The sequence below is a fragment of the Myxine glutinosa genome, chromosome 1 (assembly GCF_964187855.1).
Source record: "Myxine glutinosa chromosome 1, kmMyxGlut1.1, whole genome shotgun sequence".
NCBI lineage: Eukaryota > Metazoa > Chordata > Myxini > Myxiniformes > Myxinidae > Myxine > Myxine glutinosa.
Window position 1 is genome coordinate 29,030,569 of NC_136261.1, and position 13,476 is coordinate 29,044,044.

At 43.3% G+C, this 13,476-nt stretch overlaps 1 protein-coding gene across 2 annotated transcripts in view; it reads right to left on the bottom strand.

Moving 5' to 3' along the window:
• TEPSIN (TEPSIN adaptor related protein complex 4 accessory protein) overlaps positions 1-13,476 on the bottom strand; it is a 74,803-nt gene that overhangs the window by 4,877 nt on the left and 56,450 nt on the right. For both annotated transcript variants that reach the window (XM_068108897.2, XM_068108904.2), the window contains 5 exons: positions 11,249-11,327; positions 9,338-9,415; positions 4,408-4,596; positions 3,922-4,084; positions 1,374-1,487 (listed from right to left, as the gene is read on the bottom strand). In XM_068108897.2, coding sequence (XP_067964998.1) covers positions 1,374-1,487; positions 3,922-4,084; positions 4,408-4,596; positions 9,338-9,415; positions 11,249-11,327 — 623 coding nt within the window. The remainder of the gene's footprint in view (positions 1-1,373; positions 1,488-3,921; positions 4,085-4,407; positions 4,597-9,337; positions 9,416-11,248; positions 11,328-13,476) is intronic.

The following is a 13,476-nucleotide window of genomic DNA, read 5'->3' on the forward strand; positions in this document are numbered from 1 at the left end:
CCGTCCCGACATTTTTGGTTCTTTTTGAATGATTTTACTACTATAATTCAGCTTTTACTCACGGCCGTAGAAGATTGACTACTATAATTCAGCTCAGCTTTTAATTGTGAAATTGGCCCAGCCCGGCCGAGGCGGCCTCAACCGGCCTCGCCACCTAGCCTAAAACCTTCCTGGGGCCCGTCCCGACATTTTTTGTGTCAGAGGTTTCCTCCTATCTTTCACCGTTCAGGAGATTAGCGCGTGCAGACAAACAAACAAACAAACAAAAACTTTCTTTTATATATATAGAAGATATGATCCCATGACATGTGTGTGTGTGATATGATCTGATATGTGTGATGTAATATGTGATATGATGTGATATGTGTGATATGATCCCATATATATATATATATATATATATATATATATATATATATATATATATATATATATATATATATATATATATATATATATATAGGTGTGTGTGTGTGTGTGTTTATGATAGGCCTGGGCGATAATGGAAAAGCCAATATCACGATAAGGGACCTCATTATCACAACTATCACGATAATATAAATAAATAAATAAAGACATAAAATGTCATAGCCCCTGCCATGGTTTTAGTAATTTAGCTGTACGGAGTTAAAGGCTGTCAGTCAGCCATCTTTGGTTGAATTACAAAAACAAAATCTTCTGCATATGTAAACTCATGTATTGTCCTTGTGCCCAGTTTGAAGCAAGTCGGACCATGCATGTAGGACAAATTGTTGGAGACACGTTTAAGTAACAAAATGGCCGCCAGTCGGCCATCTTGGATCTGATCTCGAAAAAAATGATGTGCATATGTATACTATCATGTATTGTCTTTGTGCCAAGTGTGAACAAAATTGGTCCATAGATGTCCGATATATGGTTGCAGACACAAGGAAGCATGAGACCAAATATATAAGCCCCGTTTCGGACTAGATCCAATTTAAAAGTAAGGGGAAATAGTGTGGAAAACTGACCCATGTATAACATGTGATATTTTCTAAGTCCAAAAAGGGAATAACTGTGAAAAATTAGTGAAACACCCCAAAACTCAAACTTGTTCTGTCACTTGTCATAATAAAGCCATGTACAAAGTTTGAGTTGAATATGTTAAAGGGTAAGGGGAAAAAAAGTCTGGAAAACCACAGGTGGGACAGTAACGACGGACGGACGGACGGACAGCATACCTGTAATCCCCTCTTGTGAAACCAGTAGCGGACTAATAATCTAGCACTTAAGGTTGTTGGACAATGATTTACAGGAAGAGAAAATAAAGCATAAGGAGGAAAAATAATTTGAGGATTGGGAGATGCCAACGCTGCAGCGAGGTCGCAGTAGTGTGTGCAAACGTTACTCACTCCCGGCTGAAGTTCTGGCCTTCCTTGGCAGAGAAAAAGGGTTGCGACCCAGCCACGATTCTCAACACCAAGCCTTCCTCCTGCTGGCATTCACTCAGTGCCAGCCATGAAAAACTGCATACACATTCATCTATGTTTGCGCAAATCAAGTGATTTATAAACATGTTAAAGTGAAAAAAGTCAGATTTCAAAAAAACAGCCAAACTACCAGATTGATCCTTATCAATCTTAGGAGGAAAATCGAACCTTAGGAGGAAAGTTCACATACAGGACCAGGGGCTACAGCTTGAGACTACAGAAGAGCATGGGAATGGTAGTTATACAAGGGTCTTTCACTCAGAGAGTAATTAATACATGGAATGGTCTCCCTAGAAGGGTAGTGGCAGCAAAAAGAATAGATAAGTACATAGAAGCATTGGGGATAGAGGGATGCATGGACATTGCAGGAATGGTTGGGAACTGATATACGGATTGGTGAGAGGATCTCGTCAAAAGGTGAATGTGCTGTCTGTGTTTTCACTCAAGAACAGTGTTTGTTGACTCGCGCACCAAAAAAACCACCAAAAATAAAAAATAAATTAGAAAGTTCATGGAACACCTTACCCTGTGCAGTCTTGAAAAAAGGCATGGGCGAGGTCTGCGTGCAGCAATTTTGATTGGTCGAGATGATGTAAAATGCCGTAATATTTGAAAAGCTCACCCAGGTGGGTTTAATTTAAAAGGAAACTGGTTATGCAAATGACATTGTGGGAGAAGGAATGAAAGGGGGTGCAATGGAAACACCCACAGAGCTCGACCACCCCCACCACAATCCCCTGGAAAACGTGGCACAGGATAGCGGATCGGCATCGCCATCACAGTTCGCCATAAACCTATTAATAAACCAGCTCGTGGTGAAGATGCAGTTAGGGCTGGATGCGATTGGCAGTAAATTGGATGTGACGGACAGCAAAATGGAGACGATTGGCAAAAATATAAACAAGGAATTGGAAGAGGTGAAGGCAGGCATGAAGGCTATGGGTGATAGGCTCGATGCGATGGGCGATGATGTGGCATTGAGGATCGAGGCTGTGCAGGACGAGGTAAACAGGGTGAAGGGGTGTGTGGGTGGTGTCCCAAAAGAGATGAAGGTGGGTGAAGCCAGATGCATTCAAATCAAACTTAATATATAGAGTCTTCACAAACTACTCCAAAGTGATAAAGCTAAAAATGCAGATAAAATGTGAATAAATTCGATAAACAGTAAAAATCAGATGATTCTCAGTTGCATAAGTTTTCAAACCATTTGCCCAATGAACGGTAAATCACTTTAGGAGCAAATTATTTGTTTGAAAGGTTACAAAATAAGTGTAATAGGTTTCACATTGGTTACTATCTCCATATGCGGGGTTTACGAGGTCGGAGGAAGTTCTCCCAGAACTCTAAATCTCCACCTCATTTTTTGGTAAAGGATCGTCATTCATGAACCAGATTGTGAAACGTCCTTCTCAGAGCTTCGTTCCAAGGGCTCTTTTTAGAATCCTCACTGAACCTCTGGCAGCTTCCACTTGTAGCTTGTATGTAGTGATATTCCCCGGAATGCTTTTTAAGTAGTCAGTAAGGATTTTCTTCATCATCCCTGATGATCCGACTATCACTGGTACAATTCCAGCTTTCTTTAATTTCCAAGACCTCTTGACCTCATTTTTCAGCTCCTGGTATTTCATCATTTTCCTGGTTTTTGAAGCATTTAGTCCAGTCACCTCAATCAACAATGTTGTCTTTTCCTTTTTTGTATTTGAGCACTATGTCTGGTCGCAATGCTCCACCTGCAATTTTTACATTTGATGGGATCATCTTGTCATGCGTGAGCGCTGTATGTTCATTTTCAAGAATCTGATTTGGTTTGTGTTTCCATGATTGTTCTGGGACCGGAATGCTGAAATGTTTACAGATGTGCCAGTGGATTACTCCGCAGACGCTGTCATGTCTTTTTGCGTACAACTGCTTCGACATGAGTTGTTTACATCCCGAAAGGAGGGGACTGGCTTTCACCTGTATGCAATATACCTGGTGTTGGCCTAATGGTTAGGGTGGTGGGCTTGGGATCCTAAGGTCCTGAGTTCGAATCCCGTTGAATTAACGCCAGGTGGGGTTGACTCAGCCTGTCATCCTTCCGAGGTCGGCAAAATGAGTACCAGATAACTGGTTATAGAGAGGCATTGCATCATGGGCAGACGCGCCCACAGAAGAATGATGCAACCAGCAGCCCAGTGGCTCCACACGAACCACCCACCTGTATGCAATCAGTGGTTTAACTTTGAAATTAAGCTCCCCACTTATCTAAGGAGTATTAAGGTGCAACTCACTTGGTCAACCTACAAAGCAAACATGAAGACCAAGGATGAAGACCATGAAGACTCCAAAGAAGTCAGGCATAAAGTAGTGCAGAAGCACCATTCAGGAGAGGGAGATTTCAAAGGAGCTCAGAGTCTTTAGCCAACCTTTTATCAAAAAACAAAAAACAACAACTGAAAAGCAACAAAAATGCACAGTGTGGGGAACCCACCTGTCAGCTAATGTATCGCTGCTGCTGCAATGGCTGCCTGTTGTCTCTCCATCACTACAACTGCCCGTCCCATTTGTGAACCCCGAACTCATTCGCTTTCCACCACCGACGTTTCTCGAGGATTCATTCCAACCGCCACCCGCCATGCCAACCTTGTGCACGGCTGCAATGTTATGGTGATGAGGGCAACTGAGCATCAAGGTGCAGTTTGTAGGCCCAATCAAATAAAACAATAAGTCTGTTGTAGACAAATGGCTGTGCCAAAAGATGTAACAAATAGCCCACTATGGTAAAATAACGTAAATTTATTTAACATCAGGACATAAATATTGGCCTGTTGAGCTTTCCAATCTGAGGACTTAGCTCCTTTTGCATATTAGCCATATATCACTGCAGAACTAAATAAACAAATATATCCAAATACTTTTTCAATGCAAAAAGAAGATAACAAAAATGATAACATTGGAAACTTGCTGCTGTTCTCACCTTTCTTTGTTTGGATATGTTTTGGAGAAATCTCGGTAGTGGAGCTTGCAGGCCCAGCCACGGTCACAGGTTTATAGTCCCCAGTTGAGGGCTGATTTTCAAAGGGCCATGATGACCTCATAGTTGAGGGTGCTCCACCAGAGGCTAAAGTCTCAGCTGCTTTTTGTATTCTGTCTATGAGGCCATCTCCTGTAAGCATATTCAATTTTACAAAGTAACAGAGATTTAAAATATTGCATTGATGCCCCCCACCCTCTCTACACTACTCCTCTTTTCCTCACCCTCCCCCTCCTCCCCTCCCCCCCAATTTGAAAATATATGAGGATCATGGTGCAGCATTGTTTTTAACAGACCTGGCCTAGCAGGTAAATGGAGCATAGTTTGGAGTAGTTTTTTCATAGTGCATGTTAGCATAAGAGTGATGTAATTGCTGTAATTAAAGAGAAAGTGTCAAGTGTTGAAGCTCTTATTTTTCCCTGCCTCAGTGTTTATGCCAAAGCACAGTCCCCCCCCTCCTCCCCCTCCCTAACTTTGAAGATGTACACAATTTACCTATTTGTACTTTTCCACAACTCGCAGCATGAGCCAACTGTGCAAAAGGTCGAGATCTGTCATGTGGCGGGAGCAAGGGCGCTGCATCATACAAAAAATAGGGGCACCACCCCTGGGCACTCACCTGGTAGAATAAAGCAGTATACTACACTGACTAAAGGTATTTTAAAGTATCACGGTATGTTAAACCAATTTCAATGGTTGCTAGATGACAGGGCAGCACGTAGAATCACATTCACATAATCATAAGACTTCAAACAAAAAAAATACCTATTTTGGGGGGCAACCTCCCAAGCCCTCCCCTGCACCCCGGTATACCTCCTTAGACCCTGATTTTTCTAATGCCTTTACCAAACATTGGTACATCACAGGTGATGAAAGTTGTGATCAAGTTTCATCAAAATTGCTTATGCAGTTTCAGAAAAAAAACCACCTTTAGAGGCCATTTTTCCCCGCAAGCGGGGGTTGGCCTTTTTCGGGGACCGTGGTTGTTGTTGTTTTTTTTTTTGGTCCCCTTTTTTTGAAGCAATGTTTTACGGCCGGATGCCCTTCCTGCCGCCAACCCTTTTTGTCGCCTTTTTACGACAAACAGGGAAAAAACAGGGAATTCAATTTTTTATTTTGGCGGGGGGGGGGGGGGGGGGGTTGGGGGTGGGAAGTGGTGGGGAAAAAAAACCACCTTTAGAGGCCATTTTTCCCCGCAAAGCGGGGGTTGGCCTTTTTCGGGAACCGTGGTTGTTGTTGTTTTTCGGTCCCCTTTTTGAAGCAATGTTTTACGGCCGGATGCCCTTCCTGACGCCAACCCTTTTTGCCGCCTTTAACGACAAACAGGGAATTACCAGTGAACTGGTACTCAATTAGCCGACCACGGAAGGATGAACAGGCTGAGTCAACCCCCCTGGCGTTAATTCAGCAATCGACCGGGATTTGAACCCAGGATCCTTGGATCCTAAGCCGGCACCCTAGCCGCTAGCCCAACACCAGGGAATCCAACCCAACAACAATCCTAGCCCAACTTTCATCACCTATGATGTACCAATATTTGTTCAAGGCATTAGAAAAATTGGGATCTGAGGAGGTACAGTGCATTCAGAAAGTATTCAGACCCCTTCACTTTTTCACATTTTGTTATGTTGCAGCCTTATGCTGAGATCGTTTAAATTCATTTTTTCCCTCATCAATCTACACTCAATACCCCATAATGACAGAGAGAAAACAGGATTTTAGAAAGTTTTGCAAATTTATTAAAAAGCAAAAACTGAAATATCACATTGACGTAAGTATTCAGACCCTTTGTTATGACACTTGAAATTTAGCTCAGGTGCCTCCCATTTCTCTTGATCATCTTTGAGATGTTTCTACACCTTGATTGGAGTCCACCTGTGGTAAATTCAATTGATTGGACATGATTTGGAAAGGCACACACCTGTCTATATAAGGTCTCACAGCTGACAATGCATATCAGAGCAAAAACCAAGCCATGAGGTCGAAGGAATTGCCTGCAGAGCTCAGACACAGGATTGTGTCGAGGCACAGATCTGGGGAAACCTACAAAAAAAATCTCTGCTGCATTGAAGGTTCCCAAGAGCACAGTGGCCTCCATGATTCTTAAATGGAAGAAGTTTGGAACAACCAGGACTCTTCCTAGAGCTGGCCGCCCGGCCAAACTGAGCAATCGGGGGAGAAGGGCCTTGGTGAGAGAGGTGACCAAGAACCCGATGGTCACTCTGGCTGAGCTCCAGAGATCCTGTGTGGAGATGGGAGAAACTTCCAGAAGGACAACCATCACTGCAACACTCCACCGATCTGGGCTTTATGGCAGAGTGGCCAGACGGAAGCCTCTCCTCAGTGAAAGACACATGAAAGCCCGCTTGGAGTTTGCAAAAAGGCACCTAAAGGACTCTCAGACTGTGAGAAACAAGATTTTGTGGGCTTTCATGTATGCATTGTCAGCTGTGAGACCTTATATAGACAGGTGTGTGCCTTTCCAAATCATGTCCAATCAATTGAATTTACCACAGGTGGACTCCAATCAAGGTGTAGAAACATCTCAAAGATGATCAAGAGAAATGGGAGGCACCTGAGCTAAATTCCAAGTGTCATAGCAAAGGGTCTGAATACTTATGTAAATGTGATATTTCAGTTTTTTCTTTTCAATAAATTTGCAAAACTTTCTAAAATGCTGTTTTCTCTTTGTCATTCTGGGGTATTGAGTGTAGATTGATGAGGGAAAAAATGAATTTAAACTATTTCAGCATGAGGCTGCAATGTGAAAAAAGAGAAGGGGTCTGAATACTTTCTGAATGCACTGTATATGGGGTTGGGGGAGGTTGGGGGTTGCCTCACAAAATAGGTATTTTTTGGTTTGTTTGTTTAAAGTCTTATGATTATGTGATTCGACATGCTGCCCTGTCTCCTAGCGACCACTGAAATTGGTTTAAAATACCTTCAGTCAGTGCAGTATACTGTTTGTTCTACCAGGTGAGCACCAGGGGTATTGCTCCTTATGTTTTTTTTAATGCCGTGAACAAACGTTGATGCATCACGGGTGATGAGGTTTGTGGTCACGTTTCATTGAAATTGTGTGTGTGTAGTTTCAGAGAAAAGAGCAAATGCCTAATTTGGGGGGACACTATTCCCTTCCTCCCCCGTACACCCACTTAGGGCCCAATTATTTTTAATGCCGTGAACAAACTTTGGCACATCATGAGTGTTGAGGATTGTGGTCAAGTTTAATCTGAATTGCGTTTGTAGTCTCTGAGAAGAAAACAAATACCTACTTAGGGGAGCAACCCCCCCCCCCCCCTCCCTCCCGTAGACCCCCTTAGAGCCCAATTTTTTTTCTAGCCGGGAGCAAACGTCGATACATCTTAGGTGATGAACGGAGCATTGTGGTCAAGTTTCATCGGAATTGTATGTGTACTTTCTGAGAAGAAAGCAAATACCTATTTTGGGAGAGCAACCCCCCAATAAATCCCTCAGGACACGATTTTTTAATGCCATGAAGAAACCTTGGTACAACACCGGTGATTAAGGTTGTGGTCAAGTTTCATCAGAATTGCGTGTATAGTTTCTTAGAAGAAAACAAATACCTATTTGGGGGAGCAGGGTTTACCAGGGTCAAATGTTTTGCACCAGGGTCTGCATTTTTAAAATTCATTTTCTCGGCAAGCATTGGTCCGATTGACACAAAATTTTCACGTTAGGAACGCCTCCTGCAGAATACTGTAATCATAATTATGACGTCACAGGTCACATGGTACAGGCGCCATCTTGGAAAAAATTCACACCTCTATATCTCTGAAACCACTCCATGGAAAAATTGAAACATGGACCATGTCGTGCCCTGTCCCCCTCACGTACACCCCCTTCGAGCCTTTTTATTTTTTTTGGCCACAAACAAACGTTGGTACATCTAGCGTGATGAAAACAGCATTGTGGTCAAGTTTCATCAGAATGGCGTGTGTAGTTTCTGAGAAAAAAAGCAAATTCCTCTTTTGGGGGCTACACCCACTCTTCCCCCTCCCCCCTCTTTTAGAGCCCGATTTTTTTTAATACCGTGAACAAACGTTGGTACGTCATGGGTGGTGATGGTTGTGGTCAAGTTTCATCAAATTTGCGTGTGTTGTTTCAGAGGAAAAAGCAAATTGCTATTTTGGGGGGTCAAACCTGGATGCACTTTGACCCCCGGTCGACCCCCTTAAAAGCAGATTTTTTTCATGCCATGAACAAATTTTAGTCACAGCATACCAAATATCATTTGTGCAAAGTTTGGTCACAATCCCATCAGCGGTTTCGGAGAAGTTGCAAGTATTTACAGACTGACGGACGGACGACGTGCCATCGCATAAGCTCCCCGGAACTATGTTCCGGGTGAGCTAAAAACCCTCAAAAGGTAATGGTTGCGATGCTGAGTGCGGTGAGAAAGGCGACGTCATTGTTGTGGAAGTGGCTGTGTTTGTCTCATCTAACGGTCCTGTGTTGTGTCTCGTGTATTCATATGTATGTCTATCTGTGTGAGACGGGTGTGTGGTAGCTCCACTACGAGTAGTAGATTCAGTAAAAATTAAAATATATATATATATAAGAAATTCAAAATAACGGTGAAATAGCCATGAATGTTTGGTCTGTTTGTCATGCCCTGCTTATTACCTAGCTCACGATGTTGAGATCCGAGGTTCAAATTCCCGCATCCTGTGCTGATTTACCCAGTCTCCTATACTTGATATTTACGTATGTCTCCAAATATATTTAGCATAAATATGCAAACTCCTCCATTAGACTAAGGCAATGTTTACAAAAACAACGACATAAACAACCATAAATAAATAAATAAATGTCACATAATCAAAAATTTCTGTGGTGCATACTTACTTACCCTGCTTCGTGGCTTCATGACCAAATCCTTGAAAAGGTCCGGAGTGTATCACTGAATCAGGGCGAACGTAACCCATCCCTACCACACACGGACACCTTATCAATGTGTTCATGATCCTGACAAGGTGACATACCATGACATTATTTTTTTAAAGTGTAATTAGAAACCATTCATTGTTTAGGGTTTGGGTTTGAATGGAGTCCTGGCAACAGGCACTATTGGACCAAAAGTCTCCTCTTTGGCTTTGGAGAAATAAAGAAAAGAAATTAACTTAGAAATCAAATAACTACACATATTTGAATGAATGAATGAATATTCTGATACACATCAATAAATTCCATCATATGGGAAAACATCTCTTTGGAGGACTTGGTATTGCAACAACGTGCCTGTGAAGTTTGTCCGAACAGCCCAAATATAAGAATACTTTGTTTTTACCCTGCGCTTGTGAAGCAAAAAGCAGGGTTAGGCATTCGGTTGCATATGCGCATACGTATGGCGTATGCGCATATGTATGGAGTACGTGCGTGTCTGCATTTTTAAAATTCATTTTCTCGACAAGCATTGGTCCGATTGACACGAAATTTTCACGTTAGGAATGCCTCCTGCAAAACACTGTAATCATAATTATGACGTCATAGGACACATGGTACAGGCGCCATCTTGGAAAAAATTCACAACTCTATATCTCTGAAACCACTCCATGGAAAAATTGAAACATGGATCATTGTGAAGTACTCCCCATGGGGAGTAAAATATGTTAATAACATGTCATCGGTGCCTTCGTTATGACGTCATATTTCGACAAGTATAACGCTTCATCCGATCAATCTGAATTTTTTTTCTCTGCAACTGTTAGTCTGATGGACACGGAAATTTCACGATAAAAGCGCCTCCTCCTGTGGAATAATGCAATGATAATTATGACGTCATTGGTCACGTGGTACAGGCGTCATCTTGGATGACGTTCCTACGGCGAACCGTGGCTCATCGTAAAAACTCCGCATGGGGAATAGGTGTTGTTAACGATGACGTCATTGGTGCCTTAATTATGACATCATAATTCTACAAGGACAACGCTTAGTCTGATCAGTTTGAAAGTTATTGAGTGTGATCTACGCAACAATTATATTAGAGAATGTATGTTTATGATGTCATCGCTCACGTGGTCTGGCAGCCATATTGGATCAAAGAAAAAAAAAACTTTCAAAAACAGAAGAGTTGGCTCGCACCAAGCGACTGCACAGGGTAAGTAATCTATGAATACCATCTAGTTTGAAAACGTACTTGAATCTTTTCAGAATTTGTACAATAATGTTCAGTTTGTGGATTACCACAGTTAGGAACGAGAACGGCACTCGGTAGAGAGCATACCTCCATCAGGCTGAACAGCTTACCCTTTGTATCCCAATGATGGACCAAATCCGGTTCCGGATCGAAATCTTCAACAAAATCCAATCAATTCGCCCTTGTCACACAACCAACCTGTCCACCCAAGTTTTGTCTGAATCTGTCCATAACTTTTTGAGATATCCTGTATGTCGTTTTTGGTCCTACCTCTCAATGGTGAAGAAGCACTTAAAAATTCTAGTATCCGGATCTGGATCTTCACCAAAATCTAATCAATTCTTCCTCGTCACACACCCAAACTGTCCACCAAGTTTCGCCGAATCCGTCCATAACTTTTTGAGATATCGTGCTCACAGACAGACAAACAAACAAACAGACAAACAGGTGAAAAGATAACCTGCGTCCACCTTCGGTGTTGAAGGTAACTATATAAAATCGAGACATTCAGCAAAACAGCACTAAAGCCACTTCAAAGATGCAGTTGAATGTTGATATTGAAATGTTGTTGAACACCAGCGTGTTCAACACATTACGATGAAGTTTTGAACAGCGATACATTACCTGTGTGGGTTTGTGAAGACGAGGCAGATATCTTCCCTGCACATTCTAGATCCTCTCCAAACAGAGCAGAAGCCAAATCCTGCAGTCACATGGCAAAATAAAAAAGATTATATGTGAATACATATCAGGGATCCTGTAGATCGAGGCTAGTTAGCACATGAGTTATGTGTAAGGCTTATGCTGCATCATATAAATCCAGATATAAGTGAATTACAAGGGGGCAGTCTAAATCAACAGCAGACTGGGCGAATATATATATATATATATTGTTACGGGACCGCGGCGAGGATGTTGTTTGCCGAGCGGATGGCCGCCGCGCCCGAACAGTTACCCCGACTAACCCGATTCCTGAACGTTGGCCGAATCGCGCCACAGATATTCAATGGGGAAAAGACTAAAGCGAAGGATGTGAAGAAGAAGAACACCAAAGCCAAAAGGTTGGAAATGCTACTAAATTTATTCCTACTATTTACACAATCAAAGAAACCAAGGAGAAGGAAGGATAATAAAATAAAAACAGAAGAAGAAGAAGCGGACACAGAGAAACTTAGCTTATCTATGGCAGTCTTACTTAGAACCCTGGACAGAACAAACGAAAGACGGACTCACACGAATTGGGAATTTGCAGGCAGGAAGGATCGGAAGGAGGAATGGCTTGGCGGGGGAGGAAGGTTCAGCGGGGATCGGTCGGGCCGGAAGCGGATAGCCGCCGTCAATACCCGAGCTGGGATCGCCAAAACAGCCGCGGTTCCAATCTGAACGGCGAAGCCCCTCCGGTGCACCGTGCGCTCTCCAAAGCTGCTCCTTTGAACTCTCTTGCACTTGGCACTGCACACTCAGCACTTGCCCTACTTGGCACTTCGCCGCTCTGACTCGCTTGCACTTGATCGTCGCATGTATCTCTGCATGTATCTCTTTGGACGTATATCTTAGGATGTATCTCTCTCAGGACGTTCCTCTCTTGCTTCGCCCTCGTGCGCACTTCTTTTTCCACGGCTTCCGCGCGCGCTCTTTATAACCCCGCGGGCAATCAAGCCGCCGGCCTCTAGAACACGCCCAGGATTCGGCAGCTCCTCCCCCTTCTTCTCCGAGCCGACCTCGTGGCGAATGGAGTCGCGGAGGGAACAGTTGGCAATTGTTGGAAGGGGAAGGTGAAGGGAATCTACTCTTATTTCACTTGGTGCAATGGAGTATTTAAATTAATGGAAGACACAGCCTTACACTAATACACATAATAAGGATATAACTACTGAACAGGGAGATATGGTGTCCTGCGTGTATGCTTTATGGAATTAACTACGGGAACGCCCTTTGACCTTTATACAACAACAAATGCAGGAAGGAGGGTGACATTTTACAACAATTCATTACACAACAATAAAAAAAACAACATTCTCATATCCACAACAATATATATATATATATATATATTGTGAGAAACAACCTTGTTCTCACCAAATTAGTGCCCCGCCCACCACGTCACGTGACCTCCTTTCAGCCTCACGCGATTGGGTGGCTATTCGGCACGCGATTGGTGGAGGGGGAGATAGCCGGCCGCCATCTTGTGCGACGGACGTGGCTCGAAGGCGTCGAGTGGAAAATAGAAAAACGGGGATTTTTTAAGCCTCACGACAGCCGAGTTGTGCTGATCGTTTATAGTTCTGTATTTTAAGAGTGAGTAACTCCGGAAGAGAACGAGTGATTCCCGGATATCGTAGATTGGAACTGTGAGTCATATTGCCTGTGTCGTGTTTGGAGCTTCTGGTGCCGACAGTTCCTGCAGGCTTTGTGCTGTGTATTCCACTCTGTTACCATCCATTGTTTTTGAGATCGAGCCAATAAATCATCGTGCCTACCCCTAGAGGCCGGTTAAAACACCGTTGTGTTTATTGAGTTCTCTTTGTCCACCCCGTGGACTACTTGAAGCCCGGACATTAACGTCAGTATTCCGGGCTGGAAGCCTTTAACAGCCGGGATCGCGACAAATGGGTTGCTCGTCCAAGGATTATTCAAGTAAGAGACATTCGAACTGAGACGGGAATTCTGCAGTGGACGACATCTTCCTGCATCTGCTCATCGTTTCCTCACCAGCAGACGCCATCTTGGAGGAACTTTCTCACCAGCAGACGCCATCTTGGAGGAACCTTCTCACCAGCAGACGCCATCTTGGAGGAACCTTCTCACCAGCAGACGCCATCTTGGAGGAACCTTCTCACCAGCAGACGCCA